Source organism: Pseudoliparis swirei, chromosome 11 (assembly GCF_029220125.1).
Source record: "Pseudoliparis swirei isolate HS2019 ecotype Mariana Trench chromosome 11, NWPU_hadal_v1, whole genome shotgun sequence".
NCBI lineage: Eukaryota > Metazoa > Chordata > Actinopteri > Perciformes > Liparidae > Pseudoliparis > Pseudoliparis swirei.
Window position 1 is genome coordinate 23196939 of NC_079398.1, and position 27181 is coordinate 23224119.

The following is a 27181-nucleotide window of genomic DNA, read 5'->3' on the forward strand; positions in this document are numbered from 1 at the left end:
GTAATATATTCTCTAAAAAAGAGTTTCTCACAGTCGGTGACGTTTCCTAGAAAGTGTCGCGCTGCATTCAACACGTTTCTCTTTCTTCTGCTTCCATCGGACGGTTTGATGTTCCCGATCAGGGGTCCCCAAACCTTTTCCTGTGAGGGCCACATACCTTGTCCCTTCTCTGATGGGGGTCAGTTTGTAACAGACGATCGCAGGGGTGCCTAAATGTAAACATGTATTGTTTTCCAGAAAGCCACATCACCAAATATTAATAACCCTTTCCGGGATCTTCACAGAAAAAAAAGTCAGGAAATAAATAACACTATTTGTGAAATAAATAATAATTAATTACCCCTCTCTGGGTTCTTCACAGAGAAAAGTCAGGAAATAAATAACACTATTTGTGAAATAAATAATAACCCAATAACCCTCTCTGTTCTCTGGGTTCTTCACAGAAAAAAAGTCAGGAAATAAAAAACACTATTTGTGAAATGAATAATAATTAATTACCCCTCTCTGGGATCTTCAAAGAAAGAAGTCAGGAAATAAATAACACTATTTGTGAAATAAATAATAAGTCGCCATTATTCCGAAAAAAATCAGGGGGCCAGATGTGGAGACGGGCCGTATCCGGCCCGCGGGCCATAGTTTGGGGCCCACTGGTCTCGATGCTCTCGCACATGCTGAATCGATCACAACTTGAGTACAAAACATCTCAATCACTAAAGGTCAAAGGTCACCTCTCTATTGGGCCATCAGATGGAGGTGGGGAGGGATGGGCGTGTCGCCGGCCTATTGAGGCGGCCTTGCCTTTGAAAGCCAGCGCCGATGCTGTTGTACTGGGAGCGCTGCATTGTCCTGGCGCCGACCCGCCGCGGCACGGGCCGGACAAAAGGGGACAATGTCGTGATTGTTTCGCCTCGTCCGGGTCGCTCGGCCCGAACTGACTCTCCAATCCCTGTTTTGACAGGTTTCCAAACCCGGGGCTCTTAAACGGGCGCCACACGGTGACTTTTTAAGACTTTAAGCACTTTACATCCATGTTTTTCCAGTCCGACTTTAACACAGACCCGATTGTGAGTCTCTGAAGGCCGCTTAGGAATTTCTACACTTTGCAAGATTATTTTTGGACTTTAATTTGAGAGCTTCCACGGTCATTCACCCCCCCCCCCCCCTCTGTTGTTTTACACAAATACACCAAGGGCTCTCAAAAAAGACACATTATCCTGGTTATTTGTTTTTTTTCCTCCTCTGAAATCTCACACTTCCAGTTTTACAGACTTTTCCGCAGCAGCACGGAGAGACAAACTCGGGGCAACGGGCCCCTCGGGGCCCCTTCTCTCTATTCCCGCTTTCTCTGGAGGTCGAGTCAGACGGTAGCGCAGATCTGGGGCGCTCCGACAAAGTCATACATTCTGGTCACTTTTTGTTTTGACGGGGCTATTCTGCGAGGTGAAGACGGAGCGTTCGGACTGTAAAGGGAGCGGAGCTTCCTGTGTTTTCTCAGACGACTGTATACACTGCAAAAAATGGTCGGCTCCTTTATGAACCACTTGAGCTGGCGGTTGAGCCGGGGGCCTCTTGTTTTGATTCAAATAAGCGAAAGGCTCCGCCAATGGGGGGAGCTCACCTCACGGTTTTCCATGGCATACAAAAGTATGTTGAGATGAAGCCGATTACTTTATTTGTCTCAAGATAATTCATGCACAAAATGCTGCATTACAAATCCCAAACTCCCCCCCCCTCTCTCTTTTCCTCTGTGGTGATTAAATGTCTCCTTCAGATGCACACTTTTGGCAATGTGAAACTCCCCCGTCCGTTCCCATAAGCCCTAAAACCTTTAAAGCCTCCTCTGACTCCGACATAAGCTCCTTAATAATGTAATTCTGTTTGGAATCTGGCGTGATTGGAATGGATTGGATTATCACGTTCGGGGACTAATGCTGCAGGTTCAACGGGGGTTAGCCAATGTAACATGGTCATAAAAGCAAGTGGCTTGTATAAAAAAGTAATTAAATGTGCTGAGGGAAAGACGGAGGAGAATTAAAGTGAAAATGTCACTCACAGTTCATTATTACCACCAGATTTCTTGAATTTGAAAGATGCATTCCTCGACTATATCTGCTGAAAGTGGCCACAGTTCCCATACACGACCGTCATGGGATAGCGGGTAATCAATAATTTTCTAATCTGCACTTTTAGTTTTATAGCAAGCGATAATTGAACCTCCATAAACTACCGGTCGTACCGGCACACGTCATGCTGTAGGAGTATAATGCTTATGAATCTCAACTTTTCATTTGTAAATGGAATGAAATGTTGTTTTCCTTTTTCAAAAGCTCCACGGTCTTGCTTTAAGATGAAATAAAAGACATTTAGAAAGTTGTATTAACTTTGACAATGGCTGGAGAAAAGTTCTTATCGTGAAGATTTATGAATGCCAAAAACATGGAGTTGCAAACGGTGAAATTATTAAATACTCGGAGCTCCAGTTTGAAGTTGAAGGATCACAGATTGTATCAAAAAATACACGTTTTACTCTCCTGAGCCGACACCGTCTGGCTTTCAGAGCTCAACGTCGACCGTTTCTTCCTCGTCAGCGAAACGAGAAAACCTTAAATCGTGTGAGCCGTCGGTTACGTTGAGTGGAGTTGAAGGTACTTCAAAGCAGCCGTACCTCAAGAGAAGCGGAGAACTGAAGTACCTTCCCGAGGCTTTGTGTTATGATGAAACTTTGTTATTATCATACGGAGAGCCGAATGAGACCGCAGCCCTGATCTCAGGCTGTTCCTGTTGGTGGTCTTGGCTTCGGCTGAGCATCGGCTTCAGCTCGTATTTTACATTTTACCACCTTCTAGCTTCCCTCCCCTCCTCCTCCTCCTCCTCCTCCTCCTCCTCTGTGCTCAGCGACCGCAGCAGCAGAAGGCGTCACTCATCTGCTCATGAGAGCAGCCATTGACTCCAGTTTGACTCCCCGGCTCTGAGAGGGGCAGACGGGGTGGAGCCGGCCGCTCGAGATTTTTTTTTTTTTTTAAACCAAAAAACATTTGCCAGTGTTGAGCGGGGCGAATGGAAGGAAAAAGAAAGCATACACGAGCATAATATTTACAGTAGTTACATTGTTTTCCGCATGTGCCTCCAAGAGAGAGAGAGAGAGAGGGAGTGTATAACAAAGTGACCCTTGACCTCCACACATAGAGCTTCTGTGAATGGCCTCCCACCTGAAACGCGCGGGGTTAAAACGTCTGAAAACACGGAGCCCTCTCCGGGTCGGAACATTTTTTCTTCCGACGCAGGTGATGCCGAGTGTTCCGCCCCGAAAAGCCTCTCTGTTGACGTCGCCCGCTCCGGCCTCCTCTTTTCTTTCCGAGGCGGTTCGCTCGGCGCTCGCCGCGTGTTTCCACTCTGAGCAGACTCGCGACTCGCTCTCATCACAAGAGGATCTGGCACTGCAGGAAGGACATGAAGTTAACCCTCCTCTTACTTTTGGGATCAATTTGATCCCATTCAATGTTTAACGTCTCTAGAAAAATGAAATAAATTTTTTTGCTTCATATTTCACGACTTTTCCTAATTTATTGGGGACAACTGGGAAAACAGCAAATTCCCACGATGATATGTTTTCAAAGTCCTGAACACAACTTGTACCCATCGGTGTTCTTTAGGGTCAATTTGACCCCGGGCTGTAAAACATATAAGAAATATCAACTTTTTAATTTATTTAATGGGATATTTAGGTATCAACAAACAAACATAAAGTACCTCACACTTAAACTTGGGAAACAATATTAATTCTAATAATTTTCTGGAGGTTTTAATTGCTGGGGTCAAATTGACCCCGAGGGTAAAAGATGTTCGTACATTTGAAGGTGACAGGAGGGTTAAGAGATTCATCATCTATTTTCACTCTTGCCATCATTGTTTAGCAACTTGTAAAGTAATCCTGCACCTTGAGGATTTCTTGAGTCTCTCCTGGTTCTTTTTAAGATCTGATCCAAAGTCTGCAGCAGACGCCTCATCGGACGAGAGCGGTCTCACTTGATGCTCTGCGTCAACCAGCACCTCTTTCTTTCTTTTTTTGTTCCATTTATGTTTGTTCAAACGGGTAAACGGCTCGGTAAACATGGCCGCCCTGATGTTTCAAACCGAAAGGAAGTCAAAGGAGGGAGGCGAGGAGATGTGATGCTGGCGAGGATTAGTGTGTTCCTCCTCTGAGAGGCGCGGGTCTCCACTTCAGCCTCGGTGAGGTGGTGAGGTGGAAAGATGATGTTTTTAAGTCCTGAGGTATATGCATGAACTTGAGATGACAGGATGGATATCACAAGTGGAAATATCCAGGATAAGCAGCCGTCTGTCAGCCCTGAGAACACAACACCCCCCCCACTCAACCCCCTCACCTCACCTCCCCCTCAACACGCCCCTCACCCCCTGAGATTTCTTGAAATAGGGTCAGCATCCTTTACAGATTATTTAGATGTGTTGCAATGACATATGCTGACTGTTCTGTCTCTCTCTCTTCCTCCCTCTCTCTCTCTCTCTCTCTCTCTCCCTCTCTCTCTCTCTCCTCTCTCTCTCTCTCCTCCCTCTCTCCCTCCCTCCCTCCCTCTCTCTCTCTCTCTCTCTCTCTCTCCTCCTCCTCCTCCTCCTCCTCCCTCCCTCTCTCTCTCTCTCTCTCTCTCTCTCTCTCCTCCCTCCTCTCTCTCTCTCTCTCTCTCTCTCTCCCTCCTCCTCTCTCTCTCTCTCCTCCTCCCTCCCTCCTCCTCTCTCTCTCTCTCTCTCCTTTCTCTCTCTTATCTCTCACTCTCTCTCACTCTCTGTCTCTCTCCTCTCTCTCTCTCTCTCTCTCTCTCTCTTCCTCCCTCTCTCTCTCTCTCCCTCCCTCTCCCTCTCTCTCCCTCCCTCTCCCTCTGTCTCTCTCTCCCTCCCTCTCTCTCTCTCTCCCTCTCCCTCTCCTCTCTCTCTCTCTCTCTCCCCCCCCCCCCCCACCACCAGTTGAGACACCAGCAGTGGAGTCTGGTGATGGAGAGCGCCGTGCCGTCGGACCGGGGCAACTACACCTGCGTGGTGCAGAACAAGTACGGCGCCATCACCCACACCTACCAGCTGGATGTGCTAGGTAAACAACAACAACAACAACAACGACGACTCTCACTGCTGCTTCTGCGTGAACGAACATCTTCATTTCCTGCGGCGTCATTCCCGTGATGATGACTCTGTGCTCCCCCCCCCCCACAGAGCGTTCGCCCCACAGGCCCATCCTCCAGGCGGGCCTGCCAGCCAATCAGACGGTGGAGGTGGGCAGCGAGGTGGAGTTCCACTGCAAGGTGTACAGCGACGCCCAGCCGCACATCCAGTGGCTGAAGCACATCGAGGTCAACGGCAGCCGCTACGGCCCCGACGGCGTTCCCTACGTCAACATCCTGAAGGTGGGCGGCTGTCGCCGGGCGGAGATTTGAACCTGTGATGATTTCACTCCTCATGAACGCCCCCTAAATGTCTGGTTGAATGAGTGTGGACAGTCGGCGGGTCTGCGGGGGGAGGGGGGGGGGCACGGGCTCCTTTCACGGCAGCACGTGATCGACGAGCTCGTACGCCGTCGTCATGGGAACGGAAAGCCTCGCCTGCACTTTAACGGCAGCATCATGAACCTAATGATAACGCTGTAAACCAGGTGTGTGTGCACCTGCACCGCTTCAGTTTGAATAGTAAATAATACAGAATAATAAGTTGTTTCATCCTGAACTTTCATACTGAGAATTATCTCAAAGAGTTTTACAAAACAAATAGAAATACAAATGCAACACATGCAGAAAGACAATAAAATGAGACGATACAAAGACAAAGGACGCTTAGAACGACATTAATTAGAGGCCAAAATCAGCCGTTGCTGCGGATTGTTCTCGATGGCCGTGTCGCTTACAGCTTTCGGAAAGGGTCTTCCATCATTTTGAAGCATAGTTTAAAAAAAACAAAAAACAGCTGTGCTGCTTTTTTCCCTCGTGCATATAATTGTGTGTCATAAAGAAACATCGGGAGGAGATCTGAGAGCTCGTGAAGGGCTATAAAACAACAGCGTCTGTAACGTAGGTCGCTCCCAAACCACGAAGAGCAGAACCTTCAAATATATACTTAAAGATACGTTAAGCCAAGGGATTGTTCTTAAACCAGGCCACTATTCATCCTTTTCCTTGTTTGGGTTCAAAGAATAGCAGCACAGTTCTTATTAAGTTGACATTTTTCAGTTGACGGTTTCAAAAGACCAGTAAAAAGAGCATTGCAATAATCTAATCTGTGTGTTATAAAACCCTTTCAATAGATTTAAGAGGAGATGAAGCATTTTGGTATCTAATGTCGGACAATATTTGGCAACTGTGAGGGTGATTTAAATTCAATGAAACCGTAATTAAAGGTGGATTTTTGTTCCAGTTGTCGGTTTTGCCACCAATATATTGTACCTGTTCATTGCTGAAGTACTTCCACAAGGAGACGATTAAATCATGATTCTATTAGCAAACTAATTGTCTTCACATTGTTAAAAGAATGTCTATCAACAACACGTCTGATATTATTAGCTATTAGTTACATGATGTGCACATGTCTCCCTGAACTTTACTTATTGAATTTAAAAACAAATAATAGACGAGATCAAATGCATCATGTTGATGTTTCCGAGAGTAAAAAGGGCAGACGGAGGAAAGAAAATGTTAGACATACACTACCGTTCAAAAGTTTGGGGTCATCCAGACAATTTTGTGTCTTCCATGAAAACTCACTTTTATTTATCAAATGAATTGAACATTTCATTGAACATATAGTCAAGACATTGACAAGGTTAGAAATAATGATTAATATTTGAAGTATTAATTTTGTTCTTCAAACTTCAAGCTCAAAGGAAGGCCAGTTGTATAGCTTATATCACCAGCATAACTGTTTTCAGCTGTGCTAGCATAATTGCACAAGGGTTTTCTAATCAGACATTAGTCTTCTAAGGCGATTAGCAAACACAATGTACTATTAGAACACTGGAGTGATAGTTGCTGTAAAAGGGCCTCTATACACCTCTGGAGATATTTCATTAGAAACCAGACGTTTCCACCTAGAATAGTCATTTACCACATTAACAATGTATAGTGTGTATTTTTGATTCATGTTATCTTTATTGAAAAAACAGTGCTTTTCTTTGAAAAATAAAGACATTTCTAAGTGACCCCAAACTAGTGTACAAACCAAACGATGCGATCTGAGAAGATATCACCCTGAGAAAAGCATAAATCCACCTTAAAGGTCACATGTGGGACACGTTGAAGTCATCCCTGCCTCACTGGCAGTCCAGCTGTGATTCACTGATGCTGCATCTTGCTGCTGATTGGCTGGACGTGTCTATGAATGAACTCCTCTGTTCTACATCAAGTAACGCACAAGGCTGCGAGCCTCCATCTCCAGGTGTTGATGAAATACTGATTTGTTCTGATTCGTGCTTTTTGGTTCAAGCCATTGATGTTTTTTTCTCCCTGAAATGCATAAAAAGCATTTCTCAATCACAAGCGCTCCCTCTCAAAATCAAGTAGCTCCTGGAGGTCTCATCTCCAAGAATAGAAAGTAGAAAGCATTCCTCACCGAAGAGGACGACACCCTAAACCCACCGTGGGGCGAGGCAGAGGAAGAACCCAAGAAGGCCTTTTTCTTTCTTATTTAGCCTCTCCCTTTTTTCTTTTTCCCTGCCTTCGAGAGAGAGAGAGAGCGAGGGAATAAAACAAACATCTGGTTTGGACTAAGTTAGCAGCCGTGGTGGCGGCGGCGCAGGCAGAGAGACGGGCTCAGTCTAACCGCCGCGGCCGTCAGATGTGCTGCGTCGCGTGGTTTGAGGAGGAGGAAGAGGAGGAAAGAGGGAAGAGGCACCCAAAAAAGCCATGGAAAAAATGAGCTGAGGAACACGGGGAAGGGCAAAGTCAGCAGGGAGGGAGAGAGAGAGAGAGAGACAGAGTGGTGGGTAAAGATGGCGGGCGAGAGGCTCCAAGAATGAGTGGGAGGGGGTGAGAGAGAGAGAGACTCACGCAGGCAACGAGGAAGAAATAGGAGAAGGGAGGGATGGAAAATGAGAGGAGGAGGAGATGGAACTGAGATAATCTAACGTGGCCGCCTTCATCTATTTCTTGAAGCGGTGGGTTCGTGAGCACGGGGGACCCTCACTGATGGATCCTGTTATAAGCTTTATCATCTTTATTATACAATCTTTATGTATTTCTTTATTACCTTTGCATTGAAAATGCGGAAGGTTAAGTTTTGATCGCCGTGTATTTATTTATTTATTTATTTGTATGCGTGTTACTCGCATAACTCAAAAAGTATTAAACCGAATCGGATGAAATTTGGTGGGATGGTTGGTTATTATCCGGGCTGCTTAAAGACGTTTTGCCTTTAATTGGCGGCTCTCTATTAGATATTATCAATGTGTCTCTGCTAACAGGCCACGTACCACACTCCTTCAAGGTGGCTGTTATTAAACCTCTCCTGAAGAAGCCCACTCTGGATCCGGAGGTATTGGCTAACTACAGACCGATCTCTAACCTCCCCTTCCTCTCCAAGATCCTTGAGAAAGTGGTCGCAAATCAGTTGTGCGACTTTCTACATCATAATAGTTTATTTGAGAAATTTCAATCAGGATTTAGAAAACACCACAGCACCGAGACGGCACTGGTGAAAATTACAAATGACCTCTTAATGGCAGCAGATAAAGGACTCCTCTCTGTCCTGGTCTTGTTAGACCTTAGTGCTGCATTCGACACCATTGACCATGACATCCTGTTACAGAGACTGGAGCAGTCGATTGGCATTTCAGGCACGGCACTAATTGGGTTTAAATCCTATTTATCAGATCGATCTCAGTTTGTATTTGTAAACGATGACGCCTCGATAACCACCAACGTTAATCACGGAGTTCCACAAGGTTCTGTGCTTGGACCAATTTTATTTACCTTATACATGCTTCCTTTGGGCAATATTATCAGGAAACACTCCATAAACTTTCATTGTTATGCAGATGACACTCAACTATATTTATCGATAAAACCAGAGGAGAGCAACCAACTCTGTAAAATTCAAGCATGTCTTAAAGACATAAAAACATGGATGACCTGCAACTTCTTGATGTTAAACTCAGACAAAACCAAGTAATTTTAATCGGCCCTGAGCACCTCAGAGATCAATTATCTGGTGATGTGGATTCTGTAGACGGCATTGCCCTGGCATCCAACACCACTGTAAAGAATCTTGGCGTTATCTTTGATCGGGACTTGTCCTTTAACTCCCACGTAAAGCAAATCTCAAGGACTGCATTCTTTCATCTACGTAATATTTCAAAATCAGGCACATCTTGTCTCAAAAGATGCAGAAAAATTGGTTCACGTTCGTTACTTGAGACTGGATTACTGCAACTCCTTATTAGCAGGCTGCTCTAATAAATCTCTTAGGTCCCTCCAGTTGATCCAGAATGCTGCAGCTCGTGTTCTCACTAAAACTAAGAAAAGAGATCACATCACTCCTGCACTAGCTGCTCTGCACTGGCTCCCAGTAAAATCAAGAATCACTTTTAAAATTCTTCTCTTAACCTACAAAGCCTTGATTGGTGATGCTCCATCATATCTTAAGGAGCTTGTCGTACCATATTGCCCCACTAGAGAGCTACGCTCACTAAATGCGGGACTACTTGTAGTTCCTAGAGTCTTAAAAGTAGAATGGGAGCCAGAGCCTTTAGTTATCAAGCTCCTCTTTATGGAACCAGCTTCCAATTTCAGTCCGGGAGGCAGACACAGTCACCTCGTTTAAGAGTAGACTTAAGACCTTCCTCTTTGACAGAGCTTATAGTTAGGGCTGAATCAGGTTTGCCCTGGTCCAGCCCCTTGATATGCTGCTATAGGCTTATAGCTGCCGGGGACGTTTTAGGATGCACTGAGTACCTATCTCCTCTTTTTCTCTCCTTAAGGATGAATTTTCATCTCTCAATCACACGTTACTAACTCTGCTTTCTCCCGGAAGTCCTTTTGACTTTACGTCTCATGGGGTCATCGGACCCTATGAGACGGCATAGATCCTATCTGCCTGATGGATCGTCTGGGTCGTGGAATTCCTGCTCATGACTACGCCACTGTCCTGTTGAGACTCCGCCCTCCTCCTCCCCACCGCCATCTGCCTGATGGATCGTGGAGGTCTCCATCGTGGAATATGCCTACTATGAACTATTCATACACTCTGTCATATTCATTGAATGTATTTTAACTCTAAATCTGTCCTTCTGTACACATTACATCTATTGCATCTGTCCATCCTAGGAGAGGGATCCTCCTCTGTTGCTCTCCTCCAGGTTTCTTCCTTTTTCCCCCTGAAGGGTTATTTGGGAGTTTTTCCTGGTCCGATGTGAGGTTTTGGGGCAGGGATGTCTATGTGTACAGATTGTAAAGCACTCCGAGACAAATTTGTAATTTGTGAAATTGGGCTATATAAATAAACTGAATTGAATTGAATTGAATTGAATTTGATTAGATTTTGGGATCGATCGGGTCAAATGTCAAGGTCAAAGGTCATGAAAAGGTCAAAATCTTCTTTTTACCATAGCACGGTCAATTTGTATCCAATTGGCATGCAACTAATGCCAAAATGTTCATAATTCAATGCCCAATCTTGTGATATGCGAAGGTATGCACTCTACCGAGTGCCCATTCTAGTTTACAAATGCAAACGTGTCGGGGAAACTGAGCCAGCACAGCATGAAGGAATAGTTTGACTTGAGTTTCTTTACTTTCCTGACAAGAGGTAGATGAGAGGGTTGATGTTGCTCTTATGTATTTAGGAGTAAACAGGAAGCCAGGTAGCTGAGCATAAGGAGCGGAGACAGCCGGGCCGGGATCTGTTACTGACGTCTGACGTCGCGACATTCCCGTCGCCACTTTTACGCAAAGAAGTTTCTGAAAAAACGAGACCTGTGTGTAAAATGTAACGAGGTGCCAGCCTGATAAAGAGTGAGAGAAGGAGAGAAGGAGGGGGAGACGGGGAGACCGACAGGCCAAGAGAAAGAGAGAGGAGGAGGGGGGGGGGGCAGACCGCGGCTCCACGCTCTATTTTCAACGACCACATAATTGAAACAGTATTTACTGAGATCTGTTTGCCCCCACAGTTCATTCAGACTCTCTGCGACGTCTCACGTGTGGCAGATATATATTTATATATATATATATTTATATACGATGGGAGTTAAATACAGCTGGCGGGGGGGGGGGGCATGCAAGAGCTTTTAGAAACACTTTTTTTTATTTTTTTTATGCCTGTATCGCTCTTTTGATGCCTGGAAAAACAGTTTAACGTTGAGCGTTCCACCCGGCGTGGGGGGGGGGGGGTTCATTATTATTCCTTTATGTGCTCGGCCCCGTTTAATTATTAATCTGCAGTTTCTCCGCCGAAGAGCCTGCCACAAGCGGTGTGTTTGTGTGTGTTTGTGTGGGTTTGTGTGTGTTTACGCACACAGACACACATTCTGAGATTGACATGTTGCAATGCCTTTAATCTCCCAATGTACAGTACACTGTGTGTGTGTGTGTGTGTGTGTGTGTTTGTGTATATTTTACAGGTTTTACTTTTTAATGCTTTTAATCTCAAACAGAAAGTCTGCTTTATTGTGTGTGTGTGTGTGTGTGTGTGTGTGTGTGTGTGTGTTTTCATATGTTTGTGTGTACATGTGATCTCTTCGTAATTCGCTGCCCCGGCCTCACTGCCTCTCTTCCTCCGCAGAGTGTTGTCAGTAAACACACCGAGGCCCACAGTAAGTTGACACTGTCCAACGTGACAGAGACGCACGCCGGGAAGTACTGGTGCCGCGCCTCCAACTTTGTAGGCAAGTCGGAAAACGCTTTCTGGCTTAAGATCCACAAAGCAGGTAAACCCGGAGCCTCCACCACTCGCGATCCTCCGTCTCCTCCTCTCCGCGGGACTCCTCTTGGTTGTGGGTTTGAGTGGCTCGCTGGCTTGCTGATCGGACAACACACACACACACACACACACACATACAAACATGCCTCTACTGGGATTGAAGTTTACATTCTCACATTCTGTTACTAGTTGCTATCATCCATTGTCCATCATCCACAGCCTTACAGATCAATAACAAACACAATATCACACCTTTAATTACTGAGACAATCTCAAAAGCTTCGCTCCCCCCCCCACACACACACACGCATCAACAGCCACGTAGAAACCCCCACCGATCAAACCGTATTGATTTCCCCGGGAGTGCATTCTCCTGCTGTATTAATGTGCTTCTATATGAAAGCATGCGGCGGCACTCTGATTCATGACTATGTCTGGATGTCACTGTTCATTACTGAGGCCTGGGGAACCAGAGTCCCCCCCCCCCCCTACCGAGCCACATCAGACACTGGGTTAGAAACCCCCCCCCCAGTGGTCATCGCTCCCACCATTACTCAAAGGGGGAAAGCCACCATTGCAGAGATGCCCTTCTCGAGTCATTTCAAGGTGATTTAGCAGCGACGCTGGGTCTTCAGCGTCCTCCAAAGTATTATGAAGTCTTTGTAAGTCTTTCTCTTTATAATGCTGAATGTAAGTCTTTGTGTTTTTAATTCGGATTTGAAAAACATATTGACATTTATTTCCACACATTTCAAATTGGGGAACTATAATCTACAGGAAGTAGCAAAACATTTTTTTTTAAATCGTGAAGAGGTAGTTGTTTTAAAAAAAAATTTTTACAAAATTGGGACAGGGATGACTATGTGTACAGATTGTAAAGCACTCCGAGACAAATTTGTAATTTGTGAAATTTGGCTTTACAAATAAACTGAATTTAATTGAATTGAATTTAAGCAGTGGGCCCTGGATAGATCCTTGAGGCACCCCTAAAAACAAAAGATATAAAGAATATAGAACTACAAAAACATTTCAGAACAACATCCAAAATCAAAAAGTGAAGCTGAAGGCTGAAAAGCTTTTGAGAGGTCTAGTCAGAGCGGTGGAGGGAACAAGAAAATGTCCGCTGCAAAAAATCGACATCTTATCAAGTCATTTGTGTCTGACCGTCTGGTTTCTTCAATAGGTGATCCAAACTGAAATGATCTGGAACATTTCAACCTGCTTTAAGTGTAATTCAACACGTGCCAAGTATTTTCTACATTAGCGACCGTATCTTGCAGGAAGACTTCACGAGGCAGGTTTCCACACTAGAATCCAAATTAGGAATTTGAGCAAACTCTCGAGACAAATTGAGAGGAAACGTTCCCGCTACTGAGACTGATTTTTAAAACCACGGGATCGGAGGCGTGGCAGCGCGACGGCTCTCTGGGTTTCGTGCGGCTTCTTTCGCGGTGACGGTGATGCTTTGGGTGTTTTCAGGTGACGGCAGAAGAAAATCCCTCCTTTTTTTAAATCCTCACTCGTCCTCACTGTCCTTTCCTACAGGGTGTATTTGGTGTTTCCTCTAAGGAGCTTTCGGGCTCATGATATCTCCTCTCTCTCTCTCTCTTTATTTTCTCTCTCCATCTTTTCCCCCCCTCTCATCCTCCACAGACGGCCGGTATTAACACTACAGATAAGGAGCTAGAGGTTCTCTTCTTGACCAATGTGTCTTTTGAGGATGCGGGCGAGTACACTTGCCTGGCAGGGAACTCTATCGGCTATGCTTACCACTCTGCCTGGCTGACGGTGCTTCCAGGTATATTCCTCTCTTCTCCGCGGCTCCTTCCTCTCTCGTCGTCCCTTTCCATTTCCAAACTACGATTGTGTGCTTTTTTGTTGTTGTTGTTGTTGTTGTTGCTCGGTAGCACCATCATGTTCAAACCTCATTCCCATAGATTACTTGTTAACACGTTTTAAGCTCGCCGCAACACCTTTTTAATTTCATAAACCGAACATGAGAGAGGTTCTGTAACCGGAGCAGATCGTCTGTTCGAACGTCTCGAGGCCACGAGGCGATTTAAAGACGTTCACACAATAATTACCTCCCTGAGGAGAAGCATATCACAGGTGCAATCACCTGCTCCAGGATACAACTACAGGCTGATTACATTCTGCTTTGACTTATGTTATAGAAAACCACTTCTTGGATATGTTCAGGTGTATGCAACACCCCAGCTCATTTGCATATAAGGACACGTAAATGTCACACATAAATAAATGAAGAAATATGTGTGGACACATAAATAGAGATATAAATAAATGAAGAAATACAGAAATACAGAAATGTAGAAATATATTTATTTAATGATGTCTTGTTGAGTTATAACTTATATGTATTCATTAGCTTTATAATGAATATGTAATTATTTATTTATACATTTATTTAAGCATTTATTTATTTATTCCTGTATTTATTTACTTATTTATACATTTATTTAAGCATTTATTTATACATTTATTTAAGCATTTATTTATTTATTCCTGTATTTATTTATTTATTTATACATTTATTTAAGCATTTATTTATTTATTCTTGTATTTATTCATGCATTTATTTATTTGTATAAACTTGAGTCATTTTAAGTCCTCCATACAGGTGACATGTGCTAGTGAGCAAAGCTCTTTTTTAATAATGTATAAGAAAAGTTACTGATGGGGAAGAATGAATCACATAACGAACAATGTGTGTGTGTGTGACCTCCCCGTCCCGAAGCAGTGAGCCCGGAGAAGGAGGACTACTACGCCGACATCCTCATCTACGTGACGGGCTGCGTGCTCTTCATCCTCGCCGTGGTCATCGTCGTCCTCTGCCGCATGAGGATGACGACGCAGAAGACGCTGCCCACGCCGCCCGTGCAGAAACTGTCAAAGTTCCCGCTCAAGAGACAGGTAACAGAAAGTAGATACAAGATTCGTATGAGCACTTAACCCCCCTCTTCCTCTTCTTCTTCCTCTTCTCTCTCCCTGCCTGTTTAGTTCAGCTTCCAGCATGATGTATGACGTCGGTGCAGCACGATGCAGATGATGTAGTTATATTTATGTCACAAATTAGCCTTTTTAAAGAAAATCATAATCCATAAGGGTATTTTTCCATAACTATCCAATTTTGTTTTTTAACTCACCAACTTTTCACCAAACTATAGAGAAGTTTCTGGGAAAACCTTTTACATTTGTTTCCAGACATCAGGGGGGAAATGTGATCAGAAACGTGTTTCACACTTTCTCTGCATCCGATGCTTTCAGACGTTTTGGTCCCTCTTCAAACTGAACTGTCCGGGGTGGACTTTCACTTTGACTGTCTGTCAGTTGTTGTCTGTCTGTCAGTTGTTGTTGTTGTTGTCTGTCTGTTGTTGTCTGCATGTATGTTGTTGTATGTTGTTGTCTGTCTGTTGTCTGTCTGTTATTGTCTATATGTCTGTTGTTGTCTGTCTGTTGTTGTATGTATGTCTTTTATTGTCTATATGTCTGTTGTTGGTTGTTGTCTGCATGTCTGTTGTTGTCTGTCTGTCAGTTGTTGTCTGTCAGTTGGTGTTGTTGTCTGTCTGTCAGTTATTGTCTGCATGTCGGTTGTTGTCTGCATGTCTGTTATTGTTTGTCTGTCTGTTGCTGTCTGTCTGTTGTTGTTGTCTGTCTGATGTTGTATGTCTGTTGTTGTATGTCTGTCTGTTATTGTCTATATGTCTGTTGTTGTCTGTTGTCTGTCTGATGTTGTATGTCTGTTGTTGTATGTCTGTTGCTGTCTGTCGGTTGTTGTCTGTTGTATGTCTGTTGTTGTCTGTCTGTTTGTTGTTGTTGTATGTCTGTTGTTGTATGTCTGTTGTTGTCTGTCTGTTGTCTGTATGTCTGTTATTGTCTATATCTCTGTTGTTGGTTGTTGTCTGCATGTCTGTTGTTGTATGTCTGTCTGTTGTTGTCTGTCTGTCGTTGTCTGCCTGTCTGTTGTTGTATGTCTGTTGTTGTCTGTCTTCTTGTCTATATGTCTGTCTGTTATTGTCTATCTGTCGGTTTTTGTCTGCATGTCTGTTGTTGTATGTCTGTTGTTGTCTATGAGTCTGTTGTCAGGTCTCTGTGTGTCTTGACTCTTGACTTGTCGACCGTTTACCTGCGTGTCTTTTCTTGTCGTCCACCTGTCTGTGGTTCTATATTTATATATTTCATTTAGTCTGTGTTCTATATTTCATCGTCTGTATTCTTTGTGTCTCTGACATGATGTTTTTTTCTGTCCATTTTAACATTGTTCTCCTTATTTTATTTGTCTGTAGTTTGTCTATATTTAAGATGTAATCTCGTGTTTTTAGGTTTGTTGTTAACATCATCATCATTGGGACTGCAGATGGAAAGTCGCCTCTGGGCACATTTACTGGGTTTTGCTCTTTGTGCATTTTTAGAAGAGAAAACTCTTATTTTAAAATCCTTGGAAAACAAACACTGAAACAACGTTTTTCAGTCTCGTGTTTCTCTAATTATCCTGGTTACATAAGAGCCGCCCTGTCAGGTTCCATGAGGTACAAACGTCATCTTTAAAAGAGGCTCTAATTGTAGCCTCTAACTCTCTAGTGTTATCCGACCTTCATATAAATGCTCTTATTTGGTAGCAGGGAAAGATCTTATTGCATTTTTTCTGTAATCTTTGCTTCATTTCTTTGTAACGCTAATCTCCCAGTTCTCTCCTTTCTTTTTCATAACTTTGAGTAAATCTCCCATAAAGCCCCTGGCATGTTCTATCACATATTACTTTTCATGCAGTTTTATTTCTTTTCTTTCTAAAGCTTCACTGCATTTTTTTCTCATTTTGCCGCGGTCAAGACTTTTGTGGAGGAAAGTCTGGTGAGCGGACGTGTTTGTTCGAGGACCCCACCCGAAGGGGCCCGAGCTGGCAGAGACGAACGGATCCATCAGGAGCAGCGGGGCCGGAGCCCCCCCCCCCCCCCCAGCAGCCAGATAAATGGCGGGAGGACGTGGAGCCGACGGGCCTCGCTGATGGATGGAGACGTCCGTCCCGCCTCGCCTCCCTCCTCCATCCGTCTTCGTTAGCGCTCGCTTCCTCCTGCGCGGCCACGGGTCGGCCGTTTGTAAAAGTCGCGGCCGCCGCCCCGAATCTCTCTGACAAAACAAAAGACTAGCGAGACTCGGGGCGGCGGGCCGACGGCGCTCCGACGCCGGCGTCGACACGCGAGGCGTTTGGAAGTGATTCAGTCTGAGATCCGTGAATTGAAACCGAGGTCCGAGGTCGACCCGGAAATATATTTACATCCGACTTCACGACGTTCTCGACAAACCGGAGCCGTGAAACATTTGCAGCACTTTTTCAATTTCTGTGTTTCGCTCTTTATTTCCTGGGATTCTGGCTTTGACATTTTAAATCAATCAGACCAACGCGTGAAGGAAGAGGCATTTATTAATTCCAAAACATATTTCAGTACAAACTCAAAATGTTTTGGATCACGACGACTAAATCTCACGCCGACGGATGATTTTTTTTTTCTCCATTTGAGCAGAATTAGTGAAAGCGTTCTGTTCCGGGTCAAAGGTCACGTTGCGTTTCCTCTCTGTCCTCCCGTCTGCTCGTGTAACCACGCATCACCTCGTCCTCCTTCGGAGTCCATAACAGTTTATTTGTTATTCTGCACCCAAGCAGGTGTCCTTGGATTCAAACTCCTCCATGAACTCCAACACGCCGTTGGTCCGGATCGCCCGCCTGTCGTCCAGCGACGGGCCCATGCTGGCTAACGTCTCGGAGCTGGAGCTGCCCTCCGACCCCAAATGGGAGTTTCCTCGGACACGGTGAGAACAAAAATAAATGCTAGCGGGGATCTACATCCATCATGGCCGCCCGAACGCCTGTCAGAGACGCCGCCGAGCAACGTATTTCACACGGCTGACGGACGCCTTGTCCTTGTAACGTGGCGTGCTGTGAAAACACGAGCCGTCGATACATCGAGGTCACAACGACACCTTCCCTCCGTGTTTATTACCTTCGCATTGAAAATGCGGAAGGTTATGTTTTGATCGCCGTGTATTTATTTATTTATTTGTATGCGTGTTACTCGCATAACTCAAAAAGTATTAGACCGAATCGCATGAAATTTGGTGGGATGATTGGTTATTATCCGGGGACCATTTGATTATATTTTGGGATTGATCGGGTCAAAGTTCAAGGTCAAGGTTATGAAAAGGTCAAAATCTTCTTTTTACCATAGCGCAGTCAATTTTTATCCAATTGGCATGCAACTAATGCCAACATGTTCATAATTCAATGCCCAATCTTGTGATATGCGAAGGTATGCGCTCTACCGAGTGCCCGTTCTAGTTGTACTTGGCAATCACATCCGTCTCATGCAACACGATGAGAAGAAAGAAAGCAGCGTCCACACTGAGAAGAGGCCCCGCTGAGTGCTGCTTGTGTTTCAGGCTGACTCTGGGGAAGCCTCTGGGCGAGGGCTGCTTCGGCCAGGTGGTGATGGCCGAGGCCATCGGCATCGACAAGGAGAAGCCCAACAAGCCGCTCGACGTCGCCGTGAAGATGCTGAAAGGTGAGCGGTGGTTGTGTTGAGGGAAGACGCGACCTGGACGCAGGCCGCGTCTCCATTTCAGGGTTTTTAAAGCGTCATATCAGGAAAACTGTTTGGAAACATCTCTTCAAAAATAAATGCTTCATGGAAAAAAACTTTACTGATTCAGTTCTGATGGAGCGAACAGTGAACGATGAGCTGCATCTGCAGGTCCTGTCTTCTTGTTCTTCTTTTTGTTCTTGTTCTTGTTCTTCTTTTTCTTCTTCTTCTTGTTCTTTTTCTTGTTCTTCTTTTTCTTCTTGTTCTTGTTATTTTTGTTCTTGTTCTTGTTCTTCTTTTAGTTCTTGTTCTTCTTGTTCTTTTTGTTCTTGTTCTGGTTGTTGTTCTTGTTCTTCTTCATCTTCTTGTTCTTGTTCTGGTTGTTGTTCTAGTTCTTCTTCATCTTCTTGTTCTTGTTCTTGTTCTGGTTCTTGTTCTTCTTCTTCAGATCACCGTATGTTTCTGGTGACATTTCAAAAGGTTGCTTAAAGTTTGCCTCCTCTTTGATTGTAAACCCGTCTTGTGAGATATGTGGTGCTGCGCTCTTAGTCTTGTGTCTTTCTCTCTCTCTGTTTTTCCCTCGCGTCGCACAACGTCAACCCTCTCTTCGGTTTGTCCTCAGACGACGCCACGGACAAAGATTTGTCGGACCTGGTGTCCGAGATGGAGATGATGAAGATGATCGGGAAACACAAGAACATCATCAACCTGCTGGGCGCCTGCACGCAGGACGGTGAGGCCTCGGCGGCTCCGGAGAGAGGAGGAGCTCTGTGGGGGAGAGGAGGAGCTCTGTGGGGAGAGGAGGAGCTCTGTGGGGGGAGGAGGAGCTCTGTGGGGGAGAGGAGGAGCTCTGTGGGGGAGAGGAGGAGCTCTGTGGGGAGGAGGAGCTCTGTGGGGGAGGAGCTCTGTGGGGAGAAGAGGAGCTCTGTGGGGAGAGGAGGAGCTCTGTGGGGAGGAGGAGCTCTGTGGGGAGGAGCTCTGTGGGGGAGAGGAGGAGCTCTGTGGGGAGAGGAGGAGCTCTGTGGGGGGAGGAGGAGCTCTGTGGGGGAGAGGAGGAGCTCTGTGGGGGAGAGGAGGAGCTCTGTGGGGTAGAGGAGGAGCTCTGTGGGGGAGAGGAGGAGCTCTGTGGGGGGAGGAGGAGCTCTGTGGAGGTGACGCCCCGCTGTGTGTTGCAGGGCCTCTGTACGTCCTGGTGGAGTTCGCCTCCAAAGGGAACCTGAGGGAGTACCTGCGGGCGCGCCGGCCTCCGGGGATGGACTACTCCTTCGACACGTGCAAGATCCCCGACGAGCAGCTCACCTTCAAGGACCTGGTGTCCTGCGCCTACCAGGTCGCCCGCGGCATGGAGTACCTCGCCTCGCAGAAGGTCAGCTGCCTGCGTGTGTGTGTGTGTGTGTGTGTGTGCGTGTGTGTGCGTGTGTGTGTGTGCGTGTGTGTGTGTGTGTGCGTATTTGTGTGTGTGTGTGTGTGTGTGTGTGCGTATTTGTGTGCGTATTTGTGTGCGTGTGTGTGCGTGCGTATTTGTGTGTGTGCATATGTGTGTGTGTGCATATTTGTGTGTGTGTGTGCATATTTGTGTGTGTGTGTGTGCGTATTTGTGTGTGTGCATATTTGTGTGTGTGTGTGCATATTTGTGTGTGTGCGTATTTGTGTGTGTGTATGCGTATTTGTGTGTGTGTGTGTGTGTGCATATTTGTGTGTGCGTATTTGTGTGTGTGTGCATATTTGTGTGTGTGTGTGCATATTTGTGTGTGTGCGTATTTGTGTGTGTGCATATTTGTGTGTGTGTGCATATTGTGTGTGTGTGTGTGTGTGTGTGTGTATTTGTATGTGTGTGTGGGTGTGCGTATTTGTGTGTGTGTATTTGTGTGTGTGTGCGTATGTGCGTGCGTATTTGTGTGTGTATGCATATGTGTGTGTGTGTGCGTGCGTATTTGTGTGTGTGTGCATATTTGTGTGTGTGTGTGTGTGCATATGTGTGTGTGTGCGTATTTGTGTGTGTGTGTGTAGATTGTGTGTATGTATGTGTGTGTGTGTATATTTGTGTGTGTGTATAAGTGTGTATTTGTGTGTGTGTATGTGTGTATGTATGTGTATTTATGTGTGTGTGTATTTATGTGTGTGTATTTATGTGTGTGTGTGTATATTTGTGTGTGTGTGTGTGTGTGCGTATTTGTGTGTGTGTATTTATGTGTGTGTGTGTGTGCATATTTGTGTGAGTGTGCGTATTTGTGTGTGTGTGTGCATATTTGTGTGTGTGTGCATATTTGTGTGTGTGTGCGTATTTGTGTGTGTGTGCATATTGTGTGTGTGTGTGTGCATATTTGTGTGTGTGTGCGTATTTGTGTGTGTGTGTGCGTATTTGTGTGTGTGTGTGTGTGTGTGTGCGTATTTGTGTGTGTGCATATTTGTGTGTGTGTGTGTGTGTATTTGTGTGTGTGTGTGTGTGTATTGTGTGTGTGTGCATATTTGTGTGTGCATATTTGTGTGTGTGTGCGTATTTGTGTGTGTGTGTGTGCATATTTGTGTGTGTGTGCGTATTTGTGTGTGTGTGTGCATATTTGTGTGTGTGTGTGTGTATTTGTGCGTGTGTGTGTGCGTATCTGTGTGTGTGTGTCTGTGTTTTGGAAGCAATTTAAATGAGGAATGGGGTAGAATTAGTTCAGCTACAAATTAACTCTGGTTAAAATCAAATATAAGTAATCAGTTTTTAATTTGACTAAGTTTCAGGGTTTGCGTTTGGAAGTTGACTTCCAGGGCGTCCTCGTGGAGCGAGGGAGGCGTCTCTGTGCTTGATGCCGTCCTCCTTCTCCCCTCAGTGTATCCACAGAGACCTGGCGGCCAGGAACGTCCTCGTGACAGAGGACAACGTGATGAAGATCGCCGACTTCGGTCTCGCCAGAGATGTGCACAATATAGACTACTACAAAAAGACCACCAACGTGAGCCCCGCCCCCTCCGTCAGAAACACAGGATTGAGTTTTAGCCCGTGACTTCTAGAAAATAGACGGTATTGTCTTTGCCCAGCGATCGATTTTCTACAGCAAAGGTTCTTCCAGGCTGCAGAATCTAATTATGTGTTAGAATGCTTTATTTTATCGTGAAAGAACATAAACAAACCTTTGTCCTATGGATTAGATGTCCAAGCAGATAAGAGACATTTAGTTTACAGAGCTCAGTCCTCAAAGTTCAGCATATTGATTTAAAGACCAGGACCGAGAGCAGACATCGTGATGTGAACAATAAGACCCGCGATGACATTCTGCTTGTTCTTCTTTTTGGTCTTGTTCTGGTTGTTGTTCTTGTTCTTCTTCATCTTCTTTTTCTTCTAGTTCTTTTTGTTCTTCTTTTTCTTGTTCTTCTTTTAGTTCTTGTTGTTGTTCTTGTTCTGGTTGTTCTTGTTCTTCTTCATCTTCTTGTTCTTCTTTTTCTTGTTCTTCTTCTTCTAGTTCTTCTTATTCTTCTAGTTCTTTTTGTTCTTTTTTTCTTATTGTTCTTTTTGTTCTTATTGTTGTTCTTGTTCTGGTTGTTGTTCTTGTTCTTCTTCATCTTCTTGTTCTTCTAGTTCTTCTTGTTCTTCTTTTTCTTCTTCTTCTAGTTATTCTTGTTCTTCTTTTTGTTCTTGTTGTTGTTCTTGTTCTGGTTGTTGTTCTTGTTCTTCTTCATCTTCTTCTAGTTCTTCTTGTTCTTCTTGTTCTTCTTCTTGTTATTCTTTTTGTTCTTGTTGTTGTTCTTGTTCTTCTTCATCTTCTTGTTCTTCTCGTTCTTCTTTTTCTTGTTCTTCTAGTTCTTCTTGTTCTTCTTTTTCTTCTTCTTCTTCTTGTTCTTCCTCTTCAGATCACCGTTTGTTTCTGGTGACATTTCAAAAGGTTGCTTAAAGTTTGCCTCCTCTTTGATTGGAGACACGTCTCGTGGGATGGGGTTCTTTAATACTTGCTGTGGCATCACTAAAAAGCTGTATGTGTTGAGTTTGGATTGAGGATCCTTCTGATGGCTTCTGCGTGGACACAGCGGGCCCAGCCTGTGTGTTCGGGTCCTTGTGTTTCTGCGGTTCTGCTGACCACAGCGGTTCTGCCGCGTCTCTGTTGTTGCAGGGTCGTCTGCCCGTGAAATGGATGGCTCCGGAGGCGCTGTTCGACCGGGTCTACACGCACCAGAGCGACGTGTGAGTTTGCCCGAACCGACCGCCGCATGCCAACCGCCCGCTCATGTGGAGCCGCCGCCGCCGCACGCCGGCGGGAACCCGGGGCGTTAAGATGTCGTGACCGAGCGCGTTAGCGTCAAGCGGCGAGTTAGCGCGTGTGAATATGGAAGCGGAGCGTTCCCCCTTTCCAAATACCTCCCGCTCGATAATCCCGAGCTCCTCGTGTCGGCGGCGGCTCCGCATTCCTCGCCGCGTCTGTTCCGTGATCTCCCAAAACGCTCCGTCAGAGAGAGACAGTGACGAAGTTTCCACGAGCAAATCCAAGAAAGGGGAGATAAGATCTTTTTTTATCAGCGTGAATCCGACTCGCCAAGGGAACAGACGGCGGTAAGAGGGTCGGGGGATTCATCGCACGGACGCTTCTCCGAATTCAAAGGGCGCCGTAGACAAACACACCTTTTACGACCTGCGAGGGGAAGAAAGGCGCGTTTAAGAGAGGACAGGGTTCGTACGGTCATGGAAAACCTGGAAAAGTCATGGAATTTTAAAATGGTCATTTCCAGGCCTGGAAAAGTCATGGAAAAAACTTAAATCGTAAAAGTTTTGGAAAAGTCATGGAAATTTGTTATAATCACGTGTTCATTTACGCCGAGTTTGAAATAATTAATATGTTTTTTAAAGAAAGACGCTCAAAATCTAAGCCGGCGTACGCAACATTTTCTAAAATGTTCATTTATAAACCGAGATTTCAGTTTGGTCATGGACATTTGGTTAAAAGCTATGGAAAAGTCCTGGAAATCCATTGGTCAAAATGTGTAGGAACCCTGAGAGGAGGTCACAAAGTCAACCTGTGTTGTGGTAGTTTAACCCCCCCCAGCCAAACACGGGCCCCCGTCAACACGGCCCCGCCGTGTAATTACACTCGACTGGGAACGAGCCGAGAGGAGAATCGGCCGCCCTCTGTTATTCCAGCAGCTCTGGATTACAGAGTCGCTCCTCCCGCCAAACCTCCTCCTCCTCCTCCTCCTCCTCCTCCTCCCTTTTATACAGTAGTCGCTCTGCAGTCAGTTTACTCTCACACGCCTCGGGGGACTCTGACTCCTGACCTGTGATGGTTTTAACTGAAACAGACGGGGAGACAATGGGAACCCGCTGAATCGAGTCCGTCAAAAGGAAGAGATAGCGGGTGTTTACAGTCGTCGATTTTTTTGCCGAGGGAGAAGCAGCGCGCCAGTTTTCACAAATACACTCCGACCAGAATACATACATAGAAACCCAGACGCCGGGGTTCTTTCCTGCCCAAACACGTTTCATTTCTCCAGCCTGTGAACCTTTCCTGCCGATATCGGGGATTTTATTTTGAAGAGCTTCAGAGGCGTCGGTTTACAAAAGCATACGCACCTCGCTGCCCCTTCAGGGCGACACGCTGACCCGGTAAAAGCAGGGGAATGGATTTGCTGGTTTGTAAAAAATCAGATGCAGCATGAGACAAAAGATGTTGCCACTGACATGTTCACAGAAGAACGATGTAGGAGGTTGGAAACCACAAATTAAATCAATGCATTCCATTGCAACATCAATATATCATGTTATCAGTGTAACTCGGGCTGTGTCACAAGTTTTAATTACAACTGATATTAGATATTATATTATATATATATTATATTATTATTTTATAACTACATTACCCATTTTATGTATTTTTATTTTAGGGAAAAATAATCTTTGTGCAGAAGGTTGTAGAGGAGAGTGTCTTTGTCTTATGTTTTGGCAACGAAATTGTTCAAATTTAAGGATAAAAATGAAATAAAAGATTTTATGAGATCAAATTTTATTTACTCTGAGGCGAGTTTCCGTGCAGCAGCAGCAAAACAAAGTGCAAATATAAAAAGGCTCACGATGCGTCAGAGCATCTGTCGTCGGCTCCGGCCCTCAGACATCGGCGTTGTGTCGGCCCTCAACAAACCAACATGGCGAGAGGCCGTCTTTCTGCAGCTGGAGCGGATCCGAAGACGTCGTCTCCGACACGTCGTGCTCACTCGAGATCGGGGCTCGTACAAAATTCAGTTCTCCATTAAAACTGAGTCATCAACACAACTCTCGGTGCTTAATCCTCCAGAGCGGGAGATCGAGCTACTCGAACACGGATCGCATATTTAGGCATGTGGTGCTTTATTAAAAGTTTCACATTGGAGATTCAAATCAAAAACAAGGAGACGTGTTTTCATTTTATTCCATTTTTTTACCGCATTTGGCTGCAGCTCGTACCGGCCGCAGTCTAACAGGACGGTGACGGTGATGCTTTTATTAACCCTCCTATTACCTTTGGGGTCAATTTGACCCCATTAAATGTTTAATGACTCAACAAAAAGAAAATTCATCATCACATCATTTTTTTTGCTTCATAGGCTGTTTGTCACTGTGTTAAACATATAAGAAATATCAACTTTTTTATTTATTTAAAGGCTATTTAGGTAGTCAACAAACAAACATAAAGTACCTCACACTTAAACTTGGGAAACAATATTAATTCCAATAATTTTCTGGAGGTTTTAATCGCTGGGGTCAAATTGACCCCGAGGGTAAAAGATGTTAGTAAATGTGAAGGTACCAGGAGGGTTAAACTGATGAAACACAAGCAAAATACAAAAGATGCTAATATGCTACTGATATAGATCCAGCTGCTTTTATTTGCGTCCGCCTGATATTTCTCTTTCCTTTGTGCTGTTGAGCTTCTTTGTTGTACAAAAACTATTAAAAACACATCAATGAGCCGCGCTGGGCGACGTGTTCCTTAATTAGCGTGAACACACGCTCTGTCGCGTGTTGGACACACACCGTCCTGCTGCCACAAAAACATGCATCAATCCGGGGATTAAAGGACCTTTATTTTAAATATTTAGTGTGTTTCATCTTTAGGAACTAGTCTCTTCGACTGGCTCGAGGGACGAGGATTTGTTTTTTACAAATATTGACTGACTGTCCCAGAAAATAAGAATGTGAAATAGATTTCTACAGTGAGTGAAGTAAACATGATTGAAGATCAAAAGTTCCCCAACCAGATTCATCGGTTTATCCGGGGAACTCGACCCTCTCGACTGCTCCGGGCTGTGAGTGTTTGACCTCTGACCTGTGTGTGTGTGTGTGTGTGTGTGTGCAGGTGGTCCTACGGGGTGTTGCTGTGGGAGATCTTCACCCTGGGAGGCTCGCCGTATCCCGGCATCCCAGTAGAAGAGCTCTTCAAGCTGCTGAAGGAGGGGCATCGAATGGACAAACCTGCCAACTGCACCCATGAACTGTAGGTGTCTCTCTGCATTGTTGTTACCTTCGCATTCTGCGGAAGGTTATGTTTTGATCGCTGTGTATTTATTTATTTATTTGTTTGTGTGTGTGTTTGTGTGTTATTCGCATAACTCAAAAAGTATTAAACCGAATCGCATGCAATTTGGTGGGATGATTGGTTATTATCCGGGGACCATTTGATTCGATTTTGGGATCGATCGGCTCAAAGGTCAAGGTCATGAAAAGGTCAAAATCTTCTTTTATCCAATTGGCATGCAACTAATGCCAAAATCAAGCTCCCCACACTCTCATACCAAGTACCAAAAAAGTGGCTGCGGCGAAGGTATGCGCTCGACCGAGTGCCCGTTCTAGTGTCCTGTATAAAATCATTCTGACAGAAGGCCGGTACTGACCTGGGTAGAGAAGGATTTTAAAGGAAAGACACGACACCACAGATGAAACCAGGCTGTAAAATGTGGCACAATGTCTTAAAAAGACTGTTTTATATTTATAAAGTGTGATCAAAAAGTGTAAAGCGTAACATCAAATCGTGATCTCTAGCTGTTTATGTTTAGTTGTGACTATTTTCTTGAGCTTTATGTTTACTTTTGCATCAAAACGATCGTGGTGTGGGTCAAAAGGACGATGTTACGAAACAGAACTGCAGTCAAATAATTCAACGTTGTTTCCTGCTTTTGTTTGACCCCTCCACCTCCACCTGGACTTTCTCCCTTGATGCTGCATCAGTCGATCGATCGACTGACGACAAGGATAGACGTAACACAGTGTTGACGAGGCCTGAATTTCTGAATTCATTTGATGTATTTTTACCAAAATGGAAAGTTTCACAAAACCTCCACATTCCCCAAAATATATCGGGTCTTCATATAATCTGTTTTTCTTGCATGCTGGACTGCTATTCAGTTGCACTCCAATTACAAGTTGCAACTTGAATATGAAATACCCCGAGGTCTAAATGCATCCACATTCATTTTGAACGTCAAAAAGTGGTGAAAATGTGGTTTTAGGAAAGATCAATAACACATATTTAAAAGGCAGAATGTTTAAGCCACTTTTTCAATCACTGTGGAGAGATCCATTGATGCTCATCAAGGTCAGCAACTTATTGGGGTTTTCTGCTCATGTCTGTGGTTGTCGTAAGATGTCCTCCATTACGGGCAGCCGGGGTGAACGGCGTCTTCTTGCAGCTGGAAGCGCAGCGGAAAAATAAAAAACTGGTGAAAACCGACGATGA

At 44.8% G+C, this 27181-nt stretch overlaps 1 protein-coding gene across 3 annotated transcripts in view; it reads left to right on the plus strand.

The window, feature by feature from the left end:
* The window catches only part of fgfr3 (fibroblast growth factor receptor 3), a 55723-nt gene that overhangs the window by 22928 nt on the left and 5614 nt on the right, over positions 1 to 27181 (plus strand). Inside the window, exons 4-14 of one of the 3 annotated variants that reach the window (XM_056425994.1) lie at positions 4981 to 5104; positions 5224 to 5414; positions 13561 to 13705; positions 14663 to 14838; positions 17585 to 17733; positions 18361 to 18482; positions 19123 to 19233; positions 19676 to 19866; positions 21320 to 21442; positions 22595 to 22665; positions 25805 to 25942. In XM_056425994.1, coding sequence (XP_056281969.1) covers positions 4981 to 5104; positions 5224 to 5414; positions 13561 to 13705; positions 14663 to 14838; positions 17585 to 17733; positions 18361 to 18482; positions 19123 to 19233; positions 19676 to 19866; positions 21320 to 21442; positions 22595 to 22665; positions 25805 to 25942 — 1541 coding nt within the window. The remainder of the gene's footprint in view (positions 1 to 4980; positions 5105 to 5223; positions 5415 to 13560; positions 13706 to 14662; positions 14839 to 17584; positions 17734 to 18360; positions 18483 to 19122; positions 19234 to 19675; positions 19867 to 21319; positions 21443 to 22594; positions 22666 to 25804; positions 25943 to 27181) is intronic. The other 2 variants (XM_056425992.1, XM_056425993.1) reach the window with 2 other exon arrangements.